Here is a 20,000-nt window from a genome sequence, read left to right as displayed (position 1 = left end):
TGTGTGTGAGTGTGTGTGTGTGAGTGTGTGTGTGTGTGTGTGTGTTACCTAGTTGTTTCAATACGGGAGAAGAGCTAAGCTCAGACGATCCTGTCTGCTGTATCTAAATTATCATGTAACTTTTTAAATTGATGCACATTTTTGGCACACACAACATTATTTGGAAGTTGGTTCCATGGTTCAATAGTTCTGTTTGGGAAACTGAACTTCTTAATATCTTTCTCGCCTCTTTTTACTCTAAACTATTTACTGTGGTATCTCGTCCTTTTTGTGTTCAACATTATAAAGTCATCTTTGTCTATCTTCCTCCTTCCTGTAATATAGTTGAACATTATAAACATGTCACCTCCTTTTCTTCTTTCTTCCAAAGTAGTAAGTAATCTATCTTCGTAGCTCATATCTCTTAGAGTAGGTTCCCATCTTGCGGATGCTCTTTGAACTCTTTCTAGCTTATCTGTACACATTTTTAAGTGTGGACTCCATACCACTGCACCATACTCAAGATTAGGTCTTATGATGGCTGTAATGTCCTTCTTTACCATGTCTTCGTCCACATACACGAATGCCCTCTTCATGTGTGTATGTGCTTGTATACATACATAAATACAAATATATATATATATATATATATATATATATATATATATATATACATATACACACACACACACACACACTCATATGCAAACAGACACACACATATAAACACACACACACACACACACACACACACACACACATGTATATACACAAAAATACATAAATAAATAAATGAATAAACAAATAAATACACACACAATCACACATACACACTCACAAGCGCGCGCGCGCTCACACACACACACACACACACACACACACATATATATATATATATATATATATATATATATATATATACATATACACGCATACGCACATACACGCATACATTAGCACACTAGAGTGGCACTATCAATGCACACACACACACACACACACACACACACATTTGTATGTGTATAAAAAATATATATATACATAAACAATACACACACACACATATGTATGTGTATAAAAACAAAAAACAAAAAATATATATATATAAACAACACACACACACACACACACACACACACACACATATATATATATATATATATATATATATATATATATATATATACATATATATATGTATATATATATAATGTAATGTATGTATATGAGCATGCGGCGAGAGTGAGACCGTCATCCCGGGGAGACGCAACGATAATCCGAAGCCCCACGTTCTCCTAACGCCCCCAGGAATACCAATTATTTTCTCTACTTTTATAGCTTAGCGCTTCACCTTTGCTTAAGCTGTTCTTCCCATTGCATTTTACGCTGAGTGTCTAGTATTGTCTTAAATTACCGTCAAATATTCAATTCATTAACCTTGCATGGTGATCTATCTCTCGAACTCTCTTCATTTATAGATGGCTAATCAAGTTATATTTTCGCATGTACATGGCATGAACAAGTAAACCAACGAAAAACAAGCAGAGAAACAAACAGAAACACATAACAAACAAATTCAAGTCTGTCATTACAAAAATTTGTAAACACTACGACAATTATTTACGTCCGTAATAAATTTGATATTACGTTCATATACGCACTCATGCATACATACGTAAACACACACACACGCACACACACACACACACACGTACACACACACACACACACATACACACACACACACACACACACACACACACACACACACACACACACACACATACACACACACACATACACACACACACACACACACACACACACATATATATATATATATATATATATATATATATATATAACTCACTGCCAGTATGGGCAGGAAAGAAAAATCAATTAATACAGAAAAAAATAATATAGAGAGACAAGAAAGACAAGTATTTATAGAAAAAAAGGAAAAAAAAAACAGAATAATAACAAATAAACATATATCTAAACAGAATAAACAGAATAATAACAAATAAACAGAATCACACAGAATAATAAACAGATTAATAACAATTAAACAGAATCAAACAAAGTCATAAACAGAATGTAACACAAAAAACAAAAAAACAGAACCAAGCACAATAATAACAAACAAACAGAACCAAACAATAATAACAAATAAACAGACTCAAACAGAATAATACACAGAATATAGCAAATAAACAGAATAAAAAAGAATAATACCCAGAATAATAACAAATAAACAGAATAAAATCAACCCGAACGCGACTCACAGAAAACGGAAAGACGTAAACAAACATGGCTCAGCACATGATCAGGAACTTTTTCTGTATTTCAGGTAATATTCTGATGAACGATGGTCTGCCTCTATTCTCGTTTATAAGAGAAGGTCAAGAAGTGTATACTGAATCAGAAGAGTATTTTTTTTTCGATATTGATTACTGAAATAAGACAGCCGGTTTTGCATTGCAATTTTTTATATTATATTCCTTCGTTAAAATGATTGCAGTGTGCCATATATCATTTAATAATCTTTGAATTACACAAGCAAAGTAGGAAATACAGTTTGTGCATATGAGATTCAGAATAAATTTGTAAATAATCAGTCTGTTCTCTGAGTATTGTTTTTATTTAACCGGCAGTGGATCAGCAATGTCTTTTAATTAAACGACAATGGGTCTGTAATTCACAACACTTTGTCAAAAAGTACAAGTCGAAGTATCTTTAAGTAAACTTGATATTTATCTTCACTGACTGTGCTTGTAAATCACCTAACAAGGATGTCCATTGGGGTAATAAACCCATTGGATCCAAATGCTTACTTTCATCACTTGGCTCAAAATACAGGCATTAGGGTTACTTGATCGGCCAATCTTCAAGAGGTTTGTGAACTCACAATTGCAAGTTGGTGTTGTCATGGCCCACAACCAAATTTTCTCATGATCTCATTGAATAATTTCAGGTGAAAATAAAAGTTTTTGTTATTGTACTGTAAAGCAGAATGTGTGATTTTCCAGATAATTCACAATTTAGTTTTGAGCATATTTTTATAATAATAAAGAATTTTATGATTAATCATGAAAGTGAATCATTATCTGGTACCCACAATATCTTCTTGTTATGATAATAACCTTTAAAAAAGTTTCTCAGGAGAAAAAAAGAGAGTATTCTTTTGTGAATGTTTGTTGTATTTCCCTATCAGGACCCATCTATTTCACCATGTCAAATAAACTTAACCAACATACCTAGCTGAGTGATTACTAGTAAAGCTAAAACTTCATAATTAACAGTATGCAGTTTATTTTACATTTATCAAAGTTTATCATTCATTGATTTTTTTTTCTTTTTCTTTCAGGACGAGTTAGCAGTGTCAGTGCAAGATGTATATCCACCACACCAACAGTGAATGGAAAATTCCAAAAAAAGTATTCTATAATCTTTGTTTTACACACACATATATATACACATCCTGACATATATTAATGTATATATACACACATTCTCAGGATAAGTGAGATCTCAAAAAATTTGGCTCCACAGTATATTAGACGAGAATAATATTCACTTCAGATATTTGTATTTAAAGATGAAGATATAGCAAGGCAAAGCATCTAGAAGTAAACCAGATTATTTCCTTGTCATTTCAAAGTGAAATATCATGTACCCATTTATGTATAATTCTTTTTGAAATTGTGAATTAGGATGGAAATGGAAAAATAGTGAACTCTTAATGAAAACATGATTATTTTTTTATTTTTTTATTGGAATGTATTGTAGGCAGTTTTTTTTGTAAAGCTACAAAATGAAAACCTTTATTTTTTTTTTTATTTTTTTTTTTATTTTAGGTTTGATACATCTATGGGAGCATGTGGGCCATTAGTGGATGGGCCAGACTACACATTTCTTGATGGGCGACCAACTCCTCTTCGCAGTGGCCAGAGAAGGAGAGCATTGCAGCAGAAGGAAGTCTCGGTTAGTTAAAAAAAAAAAGCGAAGGTTCTACAGGTGAAAAGTCACCAAGGAGTCAATTAGTGGACCTTGGTGATTTTAATTTCCCTTTCCTTGAGTTTTTTGGAAAAATGTGTACTTATTAATACTTTTACTGTTGATGCTGTTCCTGTTATTATTGACTTAATAATCTCTCCTTCTCCCTCCTGTCCTCTGTACCTCTCTCCCCTCCCCCCTCCCATCCATTGTTCTTCTCTCTTCTACTCCATCCCAACCACTATACCCCCCTCCCCTCTCTCTCTCTCTCTCTCTCTCTCTCTCTCTCTCTCTCTCTCTCTCTCTCTCTCTCTCTCTCTCTCTCTCTCTCTCTCTCTCTCTCTCTCTCTCACACACACACACACACACACACACACACACACACACACACACACACACACACACACACACACACACACACACACACACACACACACACACACACACCACACACACACACACACACACATACACATATGCATGTGTATATGTGTTTATACATATATATCTCTCTTTTTTTCTTTCTCTCTCCCCCCCTCTCTCCCTCTCCCTCTCTCCCTCTCTCCCTCTCTCCCTCTCTCTCTCTCTCTCCCTCTCTCTCCCTCTCTCTCCCTCTCTCTCCCTCTCTCTCCCTCTCTCTCTCTCTCTCTCTCTCTCTCTCTCTCTCTCTCTCTCTCTCTCTCTCTCTCTCTCTCTCTCTCTCTCTCTCTCTCTCTCTCTATGCCCTCCCTCTCTCCCCCCTCTCCCCCTCCCTCTCCCTCTCCCTCTCCCTCCCCCCCTCCCTCTCTCTCCTCCTCTCCTCTCTCTCCCTCTCTCTCCCTCTCTCTCCTCTCTCTCTCTCTCTCTCTCTCTCTCTCTCTCTCTCTCTCTCTCTCTCTCTCTCTCTATGCCCTCCCTCTCTCCCCCCCCCTCCCCCTCCCTCTCCTCTCCCTCTCCCTCCCCCCCTCCCTCTCTCTCCCTCTCTCTCCCTCTCTCTCCCTCTCTCTCCTCTCTCTCTCTCTCTCTCTCTCTCTCTCTCTCTCTCTCTCTCTCTCTCTCTCTCTCTCTCTCTCTCTCTCTCTCTCTATGCCCTCCCTCTCTCCCCCCCCCTCCCCCTCCCTCTCCCTCTCCCTCTCCCTCTCCCTCCCCCCCCTCCCTCTCTCTCCCTTTCCCTTCCTATCCCTCTCTCTCTCTCTCTCTTCCTCGTCCTTGTACTCTCCCTCTCCCTCTCCCTTTCCCTTCCTCTTCCTCCCTCTCCCAGTATTCATCCCCTTCCCCATGTTTGTGTGAAATTTCATTAATATAATTTGTTTTCTGATTTCAGGAAAAAGTTTTACAGTTGATGAAGGAAACAAATTTTGCAATTGAACGGCACCAGAGACTTTTACATGAAGAAAATGAGAAGAAAAATAAAATTCTTAATGAAAAGTTAAAGCCGAAAGGTCATAAATTACTGAGGAATTAAAGCATGTTCACTTTTGTTGTGTACTTTTTGTAGGATATTTTATCTTAAGTCAGCATTGCAATATAATAATATGTATATAAAATAAAACTTTACATGAAATTCTTGTTTTTACAAGTTTCTTGTTATCCCTGCAAAATATCTATAAGCATCCAAGTAGTTAATGAACATCAGAAAAAGAAGAAAAAAAAGAGAGAGAAAAAAAGATAAAAAAAAGAAAAAAAAGAAAAATAAAAAATAAAAAAAAGGAAGGAAAAAAGAAGAAAAAATAAAAAGAAAGAAAAAGGGAAGAGGAAAATAATTATATATAACATAAATAATAATGATAATAATCCATTGCATCTGGGTGCCTGCTGGCTCACACATGGCCCAGAATCTGGGTTATAGGCTTACTTTAAATGGCCTCCATATAATCTTACTATACAGGCACTCTGTGCAATAACATTTTATTATTTGTTTAATATTTTTGTATTATTTAATTTTCTGTAACACTGTGCTGCCAGTCATGGCACTCTTCCAGCCATGACTCACATATTGTACATTTCACCCTCATTTTACAATGGAAATAATGCAAGAGCCCCTTCTTAAATGCCCACTGAGTTAAAATTTACTCCAAGAGCTTTGTGCACTAATGGCAAACCACTCCTGTCAACTGGACCTTCAGCTGAATTTTTCATGATGGCATGTTCTTGTCAACCCTTCCCTCAGCCAAACATTTCCATAACAGCATACTCCTGTCATCTGTCCTCAGCCAATTATTTTCATGACGTGATGGTTTTGTCTGTCAACGTGATCAAATGGGATAAAAATAATAATAGTAAATATCCATAATAGCAATAGAATGACTACTATAAAAGCAACAACAACTACTACTATACTATTAAACTACTGCTATACTACCACTATAATATTGTCACTACCAGTGCTATTACTACTACTAATAGTACTAATGATAATGATAATAACTGCAATAAAAACTTCAATGAATATGTGATAATCATAATAATAAAAATAAAAAAACAAACAATTAGTCATGATAAAGACAAATAACAGTAGAAAAAAAATATGTTAATGATTAAAGGTGAAAACAAAGAAATATGCTAAAAATCAAGAGTCATAAAGCACTATGGTAAAGTATTGTGGCAATTAACCCAACCACCACGAATTTATCTTCTGTCCCCTGTATTTTTTTGTGAATTGTATTTTACACATAAAGCTCCACATGTGCTCAGCTGGCAAGGAGTCTATCAGTAGGTCTTAGCGACCGATCCTAATTTCCCATTCCTTAAATTGGCGGGAAAATGTGTTTTTTCTTTTTAATACAGTTGATATCGATACTTTTATTATTGTTATTGATGTTATGAATATTAAATTGTTATTCAAATCTTAGTAACATTTATGACAATGAAATAATACAAAAGACCCTTTCCAAAAGTCAAGGAAAAGAGTAAACAGGCGAGAAAGGTAGGACTAATAACTGACTCCTTGGTTATTAAGCACTTGTAGAGCCAATGTGTGTAAATACAATTAATAAACTTCTATTACAGTGGCCATGGCATGAATTCTTGCCTTCCATACCATTTCGGTTAAGATAACTGAACAGAAGAAGGGGACGAAGAAAAGAATTAAAAGGAAAGGAAGAGAAGAAAAGACAATGCAAAATTAGTTTGGGGGAGGGCTGTGGTCAAGGTAGGGGTAATCTATATTGGCTCTTAATCTCTGTCTCCTAAGCCCCCCTACAATAACAGTAAGGGATTGGGTGGGAAGAAAAATACTTGACAGTAATAATAATAATAATGAAAAGCAGATGGACTGTATTCCCGACTCTTTTTCACTGTGAATTAGCTATATGTAGTGTCAACAAATAAAGCTGGTATTTTCATGTGTTTCCCTCAGCCACTCCCATCAGTACCGTCCTCATCCTTCTATTCCTCTTAGAGACCCTCCTCTTCCAGAGCTCAGTTGACAGTTGTGATTCTTGCCTCCTTTTTGGTATTTTGGTATGAATGGAATAATGTGAGCATGAAATGATAATTTTAGTTCTGTAAGGGATATTTCATCCATATGAACCCTCAGTCCTTTCTTCAGCCGAATTTCCCCTCTATACAACCTTATGCATTATACAGCCAACTCCAGTAAGCCACTGAATAGGTTAATTAAAATGTATAGATCTTTCATTGAAAACACTTTTCAAAAATACTACACTTTTATTCTAGATACTTCACATACAAATTATCCATTTCACATTGTAAGTCATACAATCTTTTTCTCCACAAACCATAAATTTCTGCATCAAAAGTTACATCTCCCTTTCCTGCTAAAATGGCTTCCCTATCTTCTAAATATCTTTTGCTATTAGACTGACCATCCTTTAGAGTTTCTTCGGTACCTTTCCCTTTTCCCTTAGGGCTATTCTTTAGCCTTACATTTTCTATGATCACAGGATCTTGATCCTCTTTTTTCTTTTTATGGGTTTTTGCATGAGTTTCATAACCCTCAATCACTGAAGATGTGACTTCCTTCATTTTGGCCAACAACTGGTGTCGAATCTTCTCTGTCTGGGAATTGCTATCTTTCACGTTGACTCCAGGAGGCTGTATGTTTACATCTGAGGGGAGCACAGCTAGCACTGAATGAACCACTAGCAATGCCTGGTTATCATCCCTGTGAATGAAAAATACAATCCTGAATCAATACAATATACTTAGTAATAATAATAATAATAATAGGTTTGTTGAATCTCATACAGCCAGGGGCTAAAAATATACATCAAGATAAGTTGCACTTATCTTAATGTTTTATTTCAGTATTGTTTCTTTTGTAAAAAATGGAGTACCTGGAATAACATAATGAATGTGAAATATATAAAATAGAAAAACCACATTAAATTTAAGATGATGTCTCACTTGGTGTAGAGTGTGATGTTCACTTTGTGTGCATCCTGAGGCAGGTATGAGAAAACAGCAAGTCTTAAGGGATGGCATTCAGCTGGGTAGAAGCAGTACATACCAGTGACACCACCAACCTGAAATGTAAGTAAGAAATACATTCTTTTTGCCATGATTGAGGAAGGTCTGTCAAAAAGTTATGGGCATTTCCCCCATGACTTTTTTAATATAAATGAACTGTATTTTTGTCTACTAATATTTTTAGTGCTGTTTAGCTAGTTTCCTTCAGCTAAACTAATAATATCAACCCCATACCCTCACTCACCTTACAGATTCTCAGAGTCATGTACACCCATCTTTCTTCTTGCGAGTGGAATGTAGCAAGTGTAAAATAGTAATTGTAAGAGTTATATCTTACTACATCCTGTCCTTTTACTATTTATGCATCTAAATACTTACAACAATTTTAAAAAAAAACAAAAACATGATTTTATGCATTTTACTTAAATATTTATAGTAATCCGTTCCCATATTCATTCTTATGTGATAAGTAGCTGTGATAACTCATTGTATTTGAGACACGACAGTGAAATATTCATTTACTTGTGTGTAAAATCTGCCTGTAACCAAAATCTGAAAGTTGGCAATTCTTAGGGGTGGGGGGTTCTTTATTGTTATTTATTTCATGCTCACATTATTTGTTTATGATTATGATTAAAAATAACTTATTTTTTTGTAAACTGCAATATTACCTATTCTACCCCTTAACATATTGATGCCAGGACATCCCACTATCCCACTAGATGAAGGCCAATTGATAAGCCAACCTGAATTCACTTTATTTTCCCATAACTTGAAATTTTTGCATTTTTTTTTCCCCAATGCTATCAATATTGTTCTTATGCTATTATTATCATTATTGAAACTATGATAATTATTACATTATTAACAATCCTAAAAACAATAAAGAATAAAGATACAAATATTCCAAAAAATATAGGAAAAGGGTAAACAGGTGAAATCAGGTGAGACTCCTTGGTGCCTAAGCTCGCATTGAGCCATCTATGTGCAAGCAAATATTAATAACTTAAAATCACAGTGGACAATACATGTATAAAAATGTAATAAATTCTATCTATTCTAATTTAATTTGCACCAAAAAAAAAAAAAAAAAATGGATTGTACTTATGAAATCTGAGGATCAAAATCTCCATTACAAGGCTTGAAAAATCACAATAATTTTTCTGGTATCCTTTGGAATACATTGTGTAGGTTGCTCTGTGCTTTCACCTAAGTGACCCTAAATACAAGCACACATACTTTAGAGGTTAAAGGTAGTATCTTTTTGACCGGTGTCTTTCCTTACCATAGACTAATGTAAACTTCTGAAGTATGAAATTAACCCATTGTCGCCGGGGAAAATGAATAAAAAATGGGGAAAATGCTGTGCTCATTTTCATATTTTTTGTGAAATGTCTCTACACATAGATGGCTCTGCTAGTGCTTAGCCTTACCTGATTTCACCTTTCCTTGAATTGGTGGGAAAATGTATTTTTTACTAGTGCTATGAATATCGATGGTGTTATTTTTATTATAAAGATTATAATTACTATAATGTTATAAACATTAGTAATAATAAAATAAGATAACGTAAAATATTTTCGTAAATTAAAGAAAAGGGTAACCGGGCAAGACAGGCAGTACTTGTAACTGGCTCATTGGTGACTTAGTACAAGCACAGTATAAAAACAATTAAACAAGTAAACTCACAGTGGGCATGGCATGGACGTATGTGACATGCCCATCGGCAATGGGTTAATCCAAAGTTGACAGGATGGGATAAATACATGATATGTCTAATGTGTCTTTTTATTTAAAGACTGTCTTTACACACAGATGACTCCACATGTCCTTAATCAATTACTGGTCATACTTAGCTCATCTGTTAATCATTTCCTTGATGTTTTTGAGATTCTTTTTCAGATTTTATTGTTATTAGTCTTGTTAATAACATTGTAATAATCATAATGTCAACAACAATAATACCATTGATTTTTTTTTTCCAAAAAAATTGAGGAAAGGGGAAATCAGCTGAGGACATGTAGGTTTACTAACTGGTTTCTTGGTGGCCGAGCACTTCTGGAGTCATCTATGTGCAAGCAAAATTCACAAACGAAAACAATATTTAGACAGTGTGATTACCTAGCTCTTCAAACTACAATTATCTAGAATGAAATGAGGATTTCCTACAAATCTGGACAAAATCTGAACAGTCAGTCCCAATGTGAAAGGCTTTCATCCATCTTCAAAGCTACAATACATATTTCTTATAAAAATGGAACAATCCCTGTCTGAACTGTGGAGAAATCTAAAATTAGTTGCTGCTACTCTACTACTGTTGGTAAAGCACATCATGACTGCCAATTTTCTATGAAAAAAGGATTTTTCTTTTCAGTTTTACAAAACTTTAAAAGATATATTAACATCTGTATTTCTATAATGAGAACAAAAAACATTATTATTTTTTTTACTCTCCCGATATATCTCTCTTTAGCATGAAAAGAACAAGGAGCTCATACCAAATCTTCAAATTTTTCAGTAGTTTACCTAAAAACCAGTTACACAGAATCACACGGCAAATAAAACCTGGACAACTGCAAGTATGTTCATGACATGTTGTATACAAAATCTAGATTTTTCAATCAAGTAAATATGCATGCTACTGCCTAATCTTTTGTATATATTCAAATCCTTGGAGATGAATTACTAGCATAACCACAACCTTGACTGTCTAAACTGAAATACAAAAATTTAATCTGAAGAAAGGGGGCAGAGCCTGCAATGAAGTTATGAAGTTACTAACTAAACATATACAGAAATCTAAACTATACAATGAAAAACAAACATACTGATAACTAACCTTCACAACTGTGTAATTATTTGAAAGTTTGGTTATTAAATTGGAGAGTGGTGAAACAATACTGGTTATGGTAATTTGGTTACATCTGCTTCCTCCTACCAGTGCTACAATGCTATAAGGCACACCTGTGTAAACGCAAGTTTCATCATTATTATTATTATTACTGTTATAATTATTATTATCATCAATATTATTTTTATCATCATTACTATCAATATTATTATTATCATTATTACTATTCTCTCTGTTTATAATCATTATTCTTACTAATATCTACTCCCAAAAATCTTATATACGACCCTTCAAATGTGTTGGAAATGACTGGTAGTGATACAGGAAATGCACCCAAAAATTTAATTCCATGTCAGGGTACTGTTCCTCAAAACTATTACTTTTTTCCCATTAATGAAAGATGAAAGTAATTCTGTAGAAGTGATAAAACAGAATATAGGTACATTTGAATTCATACCATCTCTTACCATGCAGTAAGACATGCAAACAAAAAAAAAACAAAAAAAATCAAATACCTCCTTTGACATTTTCTGGATCAACTGTTACCATATGAGCCTGAAGTTCATGTGCATGTATTGTCACAGGTTCAAAGGATATTTGGTAGTCTTGCAATGATTCCTCAGGTTGCACAACTTGCTGGGTAGCCTCCATTGCTAAAGGCTTGCAAGAATATGATATTATCCCTGAACAACTCACACTCACGCCCTCACTAAAACTTGGAATGTTGCATATTCCTGTGATAAAGAAAAACGTCCATGACTTATTATGTCAATGTCTGTTCCAACAGGTCTATGTACACCTAAAATTATTTAAAAGACAATTTGAAAACTAAAGTGCTAGTATTCTTTGCTTGTTGTTACCCTCTCATCTCCCAAGCTGATAATCTGCAGCATTTCATTTATTTTCTTGCCAATTTCATGGTTTAATTGGGATCCATACTTGTGAAACTTGGAAGGTCACAATATTAAAACTGCATTATCATATAATTGAAATTCTGAAATTTGATCCACAGTTCCATGAATAAACCCCTACCCTTTTCAGACATTTTACTTATATTACACTAACTTGAAAGGAAAAAAGTAAGAAGCAAAACATCTGAATGCTGTCTGAAAAAATATGATGAAAATTAACACCTTCACATCAAAAGAAATAAATTTGATAAACGTGAAGGATAAAAGAACTATAACATCAGAATGTCATTTATGGCACCTTTACTGATTCTACAACCATTATTTAATGGTAAATAGTAATTAAAATTTAATACATTATAGAGAAAAAATGAACTCTATTTGAATAGTTACCAAGAATGCAGGCCCTCTTCTTAGGTCTCAGAACTTGGGGATTTAACTTCTCTATTTCAACTCTGGGACCAGTGGCGTCATTATTACTTTCTGATTGTTTTGTCTGTCTCCGTTGTACAGTCTTCCAAATGTTTGTAGTATAAGAAAGATTTTGTGTCCCTTTTACAACGTGCAGACTCAGCTCGGGATTGCACACCAAACTCCTGAGGACAGTGTTTATAAAATAACTAGAGCACATCAAGATAACTCTCATATATCAATATCTGAATAGCTGCTCAAATATTCTACATTAATCTTTCAATGCCATACCTGTCTGCCCTGTTGGTAACATTGATACCAATGACCCATTTATCATGAACTATCTTGTGTCTTACAGAGACAATTTGCATAGGAGACTTCCAAGATCTGGGTGGAGGAATTCTCTCAGGAAGTTTCATGTCAAGGCTGCAGCTTCCTACTGTTAATGTCTTCATCAAGTTCTGTATGGGAACATAAAAAAAATTGCATAAAAAATTGCATAAATGAATGTAACAAATGACTATATTTACTCCCTAAAGATCATTATTTAAGAATATAAAATGAACATTCCTTCAACAAACTCAATCATGGCTGCAAAACAAGATGCTATGAAGCCACTGCTAAGTAGTCTTACCTTCAGTTCTGCTGCTGGTGCACCCTCAAGTTTTGACTGGAGAACTCGTATCTTCTGGCTTATGTAGGTCTCCTTTATTCTTCTTTCTGAATTCAGTCTTCCCACATGGCGGATGCCATCCTAAATAGAAGATTGTGATCAGTTTGCTAATTTTCTTATGGAAAAAACTCTAGCTTGGAGTTTTTCATTTCACTGTATGATAGTTATGAAGATAAGGGTGAGAAAGAGAACCAGAAGGAACAGGAGAAGATAGAGGAGGAGGAACGGGAAGAAGAGTCAATGGAAGGGAGGGTGGGGAGGGGAGGGGGAGGAGGGGTAGAGGAGGAGAAGAGGAGGAGGAAGAGGAGGGAGAGGAGGAGGAGGAAAAGGGAAGAGATGGTGGTGACAGAAGAAGAGGCAGCTACATGAAAAAACAGTAGAAAATCTATGCAATGTAATATTTGTGATATAAAATTGCAAAACAGAAGAATGACATATAATTTTAGTCTACTTACTTTCAGCCTATTAGCCAATGCAACGGCTGCCTCATCTTTACCCCTTTCAGTCTCTTCATTGTCCTTGGAGCCACATAAGGATAATAATTTGTTATTTTCGACTGCACATTGTTCTCCTGTGTGGAATGAATGGAAAAAAAGAAAAAATCTGATTTTATTGTTGATATCCTGAATACTCTCTGTTTCTGGGTTTTTTTTCAAACACTTTTAAAAACACTATTTTCTTAAATGCAGAAACATATAATAACACAAAACTAACTGACAATTTACCTGAGATGAGTTTTAATGAAAATGTAGGAACTCCTGAACACTCTGGGTCTGAGGAACTGATATCCTCCACATCATCCCATTCATGAATTATCTGTGAAAAAAAAAAAATCATGTAAAAAGACATGAACATATAAAAGGAACCAAAAAAGGAGAAACAAAGGACATAAATATTTTTTCTATGCCCATATATATTTATCTTTTTCAATCAATTCATACTATATCCTCTTTTCCAACAAAGCAACTCTTATTCTGATTTCCAAAACAATAGTGTCATAACCCATAATCAATACAACAGCGAAAGTAATTTTATTAATATACCTTAAGGTCACTATATGATATAAGAACAGCTTTTTGACATCTACGGAGCACAATAACATATAACAGCAATGGCTGAAACTGGTGATGGACCACAATCTGGAAAATAAGGTAGATATGACAATGAAGAAATATGTTATTATGTACAGTAGACTTGCAACCATGTTAGCCAGTTACTAAAATAAAGAGATGGTGATAATATCAAACCAGACATAATGACATCTTTTGAGCTGAGTCAAATCAGTTCAATCACAAAATATTTCTGCTTGTATTAGACATGAGTGTTTTTGCACTGAACCAAATAAGGGCAACACATTAAATATTACACTACAGATAATAAAAAAAAATTCTTTACCTACTTTGGCTGCATCTTTCCATGGCAGTTCTGAAAAATGCACTATTTTGCCTGCCTGAAGCTCAATAAGATGTCCCCGTGATGTTACAAGGAGCATGTGCTTCTTCACTACTTCTGCAAAATATTTTATTAAAATATCAGTGTTTTTTGGGGGGGGGATCCATATTCATTAGTGAAAAAAAACCAAAAAAAATCTAATGAATTTATCAATATCTTACTAAAATAAAAATAAAAGCTGTGACTTTAACTCACCTTCATTATGAAGTTGATCTAATGAACTTCCAACTTTGTAATAAGTGGCAGTTGCTGAAGTAATGGCTGCAAATTCTGGGGGAATTTCATGAGACAGGTTCTTGTCCATTGCAGCCATTATTTGTCATTTAAAGGTTGTGGCAAAATGTAGCTTTATGTATTCTTAAATACGTTCTCTAAATCTCACAAAATAATTTTCATCAAATGTTCTCCGGACCATATGTGATACCAACTTACTAAAGTTGATAAAGTTCATATTTTCACTGCAGAAAAAAAAGCCTTACAAATTTGGAGTCTGTCACTATTTACTCATTAATGTATAGTATTTACATAAGATAAGGTAAGGGAGATGCAACAGCATGATACAATATCAAATACAAAGGTAATAAAATGCAATTTTTTCACACAATTAAAAGCCTGACTTCAAACAGGATTTCAGTCAATAAAATACTCTTTGGCTCATACACATAGAACTCCACGTCCTGTTAATGCAACTCATAGATCAACTCAAATCTTTGCATAAAATAGCATTCAGCATTCACAGAACTGGTAAGGCAGTGTTCCTACTGACTGTGGGCTTACAAAGTTCAACTGCTTCAAAATTACTTAAATTTCTTATCTTCAACACACAGCCTCAAATGGCAGTTTCATATACCTTATATTCTATTATTTTACACATATCAATAAATAAGCAAATAAATAAATAAGAAGAAAACTAAACAAATTAAGAAGCAAGAAACTCAATCTTTTACAAACACTGGTAAATAATATGTTACAGTCTGCAGGTGGGCTTTTAACCCTGTTGTTGAAACAAAAATATAATTTGATACCCACCAAGATGAATGGACTTTCTAGTCATATGACCTGATATAAATCAAATAAAAAAGCTATACTCAGTGTTAAAAGATGCAGTTCTTCTTTAACAGTTTAGTTTCTATTAAAAATAACAAGAATAAAAGTTATATCAAGAACCTTTGGTCTACTAAAGTTTTACTGACTACATTTTTTCGTCCAAATGCATATCTTACTTTCTTGATAGTGTATGAAACAACAAAGGTTACAAAACTAGCCAATACAAAGTTTTCAGCTAACAAATCAACAAAAGTAAATAGTAATATCTCAAACAAGACAAAAGATACTTCATGGCCAGATAATAAGACACTTTCAAAGGCATGGTTATTGTCCCGGAAGAACAAACACCTATCATCTGGCTCTTGAAACTCAAGATCCAGAAGACTCTCCAAAAATAATTTTTCTTTAACAATATAATTCAAGTCTTTCAATGCATGTTGAAGAAACATGCCAAAGAATCTTTTCATTGTTTCATGTGCTTTGAAACTCTGCTCCATCTCTGCTGATGCCATCCTTCCCCTATTACTTGGTCTTCGCATACCCACAAATCCATGTACAGGCCGTAATATTGTGTCATACTGTTCTCTGAACTTGTGTGTTATAGCAACTTCAAATATTTGGCATTCACTAGATGGCTCAAGGCCCCGGTGTCCACAAAGGTCTTCTTCCTCCCTCTTTAGTTGCTCATAAAAGGAATGCATGTCTACATCAGCATAACCATGTACAGAACGACCATGAATATAATACCCATAAACAGTGTGTTTCAGTATAAAAATACTAATATTAGCTATGGAACACAAGTCAACAAATTGCTGGATCTTATTCTCCACACACCGCTCATAAAAAACTGTTTTGAAAAACCACTGTACAACAGCAATAACAACAAAAACAGTGATACTAATAGCAAATCTACATACATAACTTTGTGGAGGGTTATATTCTGTATCACTCATTTGGAAGTTACTTCTTGGATCTGCACTTGAGAGATTTTCAAAGCCAATTACATTCAGGAATAACAGAGTAAAGAATAACTGATATCCAACATTTATCTTCCTGTGAGTTTGAAGCTCATTCCACTCATTTGTAATGAAATATGTCCTCCATATACTAATTGGCTGTTCTGATTTTGATTTATCTTCCTCATCAAGACTATTAGATAACTGGGGATGTGGGAGGGAATTCTTTGCTCTTGGCTGCTCCCAGTCAATGATGAACATATCAAGTGTCACTTGGACATATAAGATCTGAATGATTTGTGCCAACTTCAAGAAACAAGCAGCAATTAAATATTGCTTGATGAGCCCCTCTTGAGAATCAGTTAACAAAAACAAGTACACAACATCTTGCCGCTTAAAGAAAATAGTCCAATATAGGCAAGAAAAGAACATGACCAGAAAGAAGACATTGGCAAGATTTCCACAGGTTGTGAGAATGAGATGAAAAATGGTTGGGAGATCAATACTAAGTTTCCCACACCTACGAGACCAACTCCATGTAGTAATCATTGACCACAGCATTGCAAAGGCACTCATTACACCTATAGAGATAGACAAATCATCTGTGATCTTTGAAAAGTCCATAGTATATAAAACCCTAAAACTAGTTTCCACCATTGTGTTCGATTCATATTGGTCGTCACTAACTTCTCCATATGTTATCTTTATCAGTGGCGGAAAAATCAGGCCATGTCCTTCCCCTTCCCTTAGTCTGATAACTATTTCAATGCTCTGAGCATATCTTACTACTTTTGCTCTTTCCATCGTATCTGGTGTGTTTGGAGACAGACTCTCCCTACCACTTAGATTATCAAACAAAAAAAATCTACGCATGAGTTGCCATTTCTTCTCACTTTGCTGATTTAACTTTTCACCTTTCTCTACATAATTCCTATTCAGAACTGGGACTGCATAAATCATGTGATCCTCTTCATCATAATACTGTATAAACACATCATAAAATACAGTGTCATATTTATCCCAAAGATCTCTTACTGAAATAGAACAACTTTTGGTAAAAGTTGTTCCAAACTTGATTGCATCATCTAGATCAAAACTAATTAAGGGGCATACTGTTAGTACATCCTCTAAACGACCATACTGAATTAGGTGCCCCTCCGGTGAATATTTTGCCACAGTGAAATTGAACTTTGAATCAGGATTATCTTCTTTGAAACTATAATGTGTTTTTAATCTGGTCTTTGATAGATACACATTTGCTTCACCTTCCGTATAATATAACCATGGGACATGATTTGGAAGGTTAATAAAATTATCTCCAAACTCTCCTCTGTAATACCTACATGCATTATAGTCATCATCAAAAGTATAATGTAAGAGAACACACAAGTTACTTAAAAGCTGGCATGAAGAAAAGTTTTTAGAAAAAGTACAAGCATGAGCTGCCATTCTAAAATTAGTCTCAAAAAAGGAAGACTGAATTTTATTACCATCTTCATACAGAACGGTATAACTGCTTATCTTGTCAGGGATTTGGGCAAGCTCCGTCTGGGGAACACAAATGCCATTAATTTCTACATGGGTTTTGGGACATGAACATTTGCCCCCACTGGCTGCATAATATGATGAGTGACAAGGTATGCATATGCCTTGTCCTGGAATGGTCTCAGGTGAACAATCTAAGCACGTCACATTGTCTAAATACGTCCCATTGATTCCTTTGTCTATCATAATTTGAAATGGGTCCGTGCATGGATCACACTCTTTGGTAGTGGCATTATAATAAGATTCTGCCTCACAAGGAATACAACTAAGCCTGTCATTTGAAGCAACATAAAAGGACGGACATTCTTCACAATTCAATTCGTTTTTCTCATTATAAACAGACTTGAATCCCGGGAGGCAGGTACAGGTATAAGGATCTTCTGTTGTCTGATTTACAGGACAGGCTACACATTTTAAACTAATATTATCAAAATACTCATTCATTAGACATGAATCTACGTCATTGTACAAGCTAAACTCTAAATTACGAGCAACAACAGCTTGAAATTTGAACAAGAATGTGAGTATCCCTACTACCTTTGAACGGACCAACATGTTTACAAACATCGATGAGAGACTTTATACGATTGTATTCTGTCGACTTTGTATCTATTATTTTCATGTCTCTCCACTATCTGTGTATGCAAAATGAACACTATTTTTATGGAAGATTTAATTATATTCATATTACCTGTATTAGTTAAAATAATCGTCATATTTATCAAATATGTTATTTTTTGTAAAAACGAAATCATATGAAACACTTTCGAACAAAGGGTAAATTCCTAGGCTACAACAAGCTAAAAGTTACTCCACTTTTGCAACTGTCATGTGTTTAGGAAAATAAAAATACCAAATATATAAATTTCTCCTCTTTTATATAACATAGATTAGTTTTGGTTAGCTTTTAAACTTTTATGTATATTTAGGATTTCCATAAATGAGAATGAACTGTACACGGATGCGCATGTTTATCGGACTATACTATGAAGCGCAATGCACTGCTCAAGATCTTGGCACGGCTAATACAATATAACGAAACGCAATGCATAAGTTTTGTAAATTTAGAGAATTTATGTAACCTGTGGTTATAACTTTTTAATCTGTCTTTCAAACAGTTTTGGTCAGGGGGCCGCCTCCTTTTAAAATACTCTTAAATGCAATAATTTGCAATCTTGAAATATGTACATATACATAATATCTACATTTTGTTTTTTGTTTTTTTGTTTTTGTTTTATTTTAACATAGGCATATATATATATATATATATATATATATGTGTGTGTGTGTGTGTGTGTGTGTGTGTGTGTGTGTATCTATACACACACACATTATATATATATATATATGTATACACACATATATATGTATAAATAAAATATATACATATATATATATATATATATATATATATATATATATGTGTGTGTGTGTGGGGGGGGGGGGGGTGTATACATATATGCCCACACAAATCTGTGTGTAAGGTTCTCCTACTTAATACCACATATATAACACTGTTAACGCATTACACATTCAATATTAATTCTCACAGAGTACTACGAAGACACATACTTACACATGCATAGTTAACCACACCAAAACAGACCAGTTTCCGCATGCACAAACCCAAACAAGACTTTTCTGCCGGTTCCTCGACATTCCTCTATCAGTTTAGTCTATATATCTTCCGTTATATGTTATTCTAGACATTTCCTCGCTTTGTGTAATCTTGTTTAATAAGCGCCGCCAGCGAGCGATGCTTAGATAGACAT

General features: G+C 34.5%; 2 protein-coding genes across 5 annotated transcripts; one reads left to right on the top strand and one right to left on the bottom strand.

The window, feature by feature from the left end:
* Nucleotides 1–2,248: 2,248 nt before the first annotated feature.
* LOC125028177 (39S ribosomal protein L52, mitochondrial-like) lies at nucleotides 2,249–5,518 on the top strand. The gene is made up of 4 exons (XM_047617561.1): nucleotides 2,249–2,329; nucleotides 3,347–3,416; nucleotides 3,837–3,963; nucleotides 5,279–5,518. The coding sequence occupies exons 1-4, from the start codon at nucleotides 2,290–2,292 to the stop codon at nucleotides 5,417–5,419; spliced, it is 378 nt and encodes a 125-aa protein (XP_047473517.1). The 5' UTR covers nucleotides 2,249–2,289; the 3' UTR covers nucleotides 5,420–5,518.
* Nucleotides 5,519–7,609: 2,091 nt separating this feature from the next.
* LOC125028231 lies at nucleotides 7,610–18,797 on the bottom strand. Of its 4 annotated transcripts, none has more exons than XM_047617636.1 (13): nucleotides 18,766–18,797; nucleotides 14,876–15,138; nucleotides 14,628–14,737; nucleotides 14,272–14,367; nucleotides 13,954–14,044; nucleotides 13,684–13,799; nucleotides 13,190–13,309; nucleotides 12,847–13,016; nucleotides 12,538–12,740; nucleotides 11,752–11,970; nucleotides 11,225–11,349; nucleotides 8,323–8,441; nucleotides 7,610–8,080 (listed from the first exon to the last, which is right to left on the bottom strand). In XM_047617636.1, exons 2-13 carry the CDS (start codon nucleotides 14,991–14,993, stop codon nucleotides 7,624–7,626), a joined length of 1,944 nt encoding a protein of 647 aa, XP_047473592.1. In that variant the 5' UTR covers nucleotides 14,994–15,138; nucleotides 18,766–18,797; the 3' UTR covers nucleotides 7,610–7,623. The 4 variants fall into 4 exon arrangements, 3 of the variants coding, with proteins under 3 accessions (XP_047473592.1, XP_047473593.1, XP_047473591.1); XM_047617637.1 differs by lacking the exon at nucleotides 18,766–18,797 and adding an exon at nucleotides 18,483–18,502; XM_047617635.1 differs by lacking the exon at nucleotides 18,766–18,797 and having other exon boundaries at nucleotides 14,876–15,819.
* Between the last annotated feature and the right edge of the window lie 1,203 nt (nucleotides 18,798–20,000).

The sequence above is a fragment of the Penaeus chinensis genome, chromosome 8, assembly GCF_019202785.1.
Source record: "Penaeus chinensis breed Huanghai No. 1 chromosome 8, ASM1920278v2, whole genome shotgun sequence".
In the NCBI taxonomy this organism is placed as follows: domain Eukaryota; kingdom Metazoa; phylum Arthropoda; class Malacostraca; order Decapoda; family Penaeidae; genus Penaeus; species Penaeus chinensis.
This window is presented reverse-complemented; position numbering and strand designations above follow the sequence as displayed.

Coding starts and splice junctions, on each gene's coding strand:
- LOC125028177 (XM_047617561.1), top strand. CDS start 2,290: ATGGCTCAGCACATGATCAGGAACTTTTTCTGTATTTCAG. Junction 3,417..3,836: donor AATGGAAAATTCCAAAAAAA/GTATTCTATAAT, acceptor TTTTTATTTTAG/GTTTGATACATCTATGGGAG. Junction 3,964..5,278: donor TGCAGCAGAAGGAAGTCTCG/GTTAGTTAAAAA, acceptor TTCTGATTTCAG/GAAAAAGTTTTACAGTTGAT.
- LOC125028231 (XM_047617636.1), bottom strand. CDS start 14,993: ATGGCTGCAATGGACAAGAACCTGTCTCATGAAATTCCCCCAGAATTT. Junction 14,738..14,875: donor AGATCAACTTCATAATGAAG/GTGAGTTAAAGT, acceptor AATATTTTGCAG/AAGTAGTGAAGAAGCACATG. Junction 11,350..11,751: donor TCCAGAAAATGTCAAAGGAG/GTATTTGATTTT, acceptor GCGTTTACACAG/GTGTGCCTTATAGCATTGTA.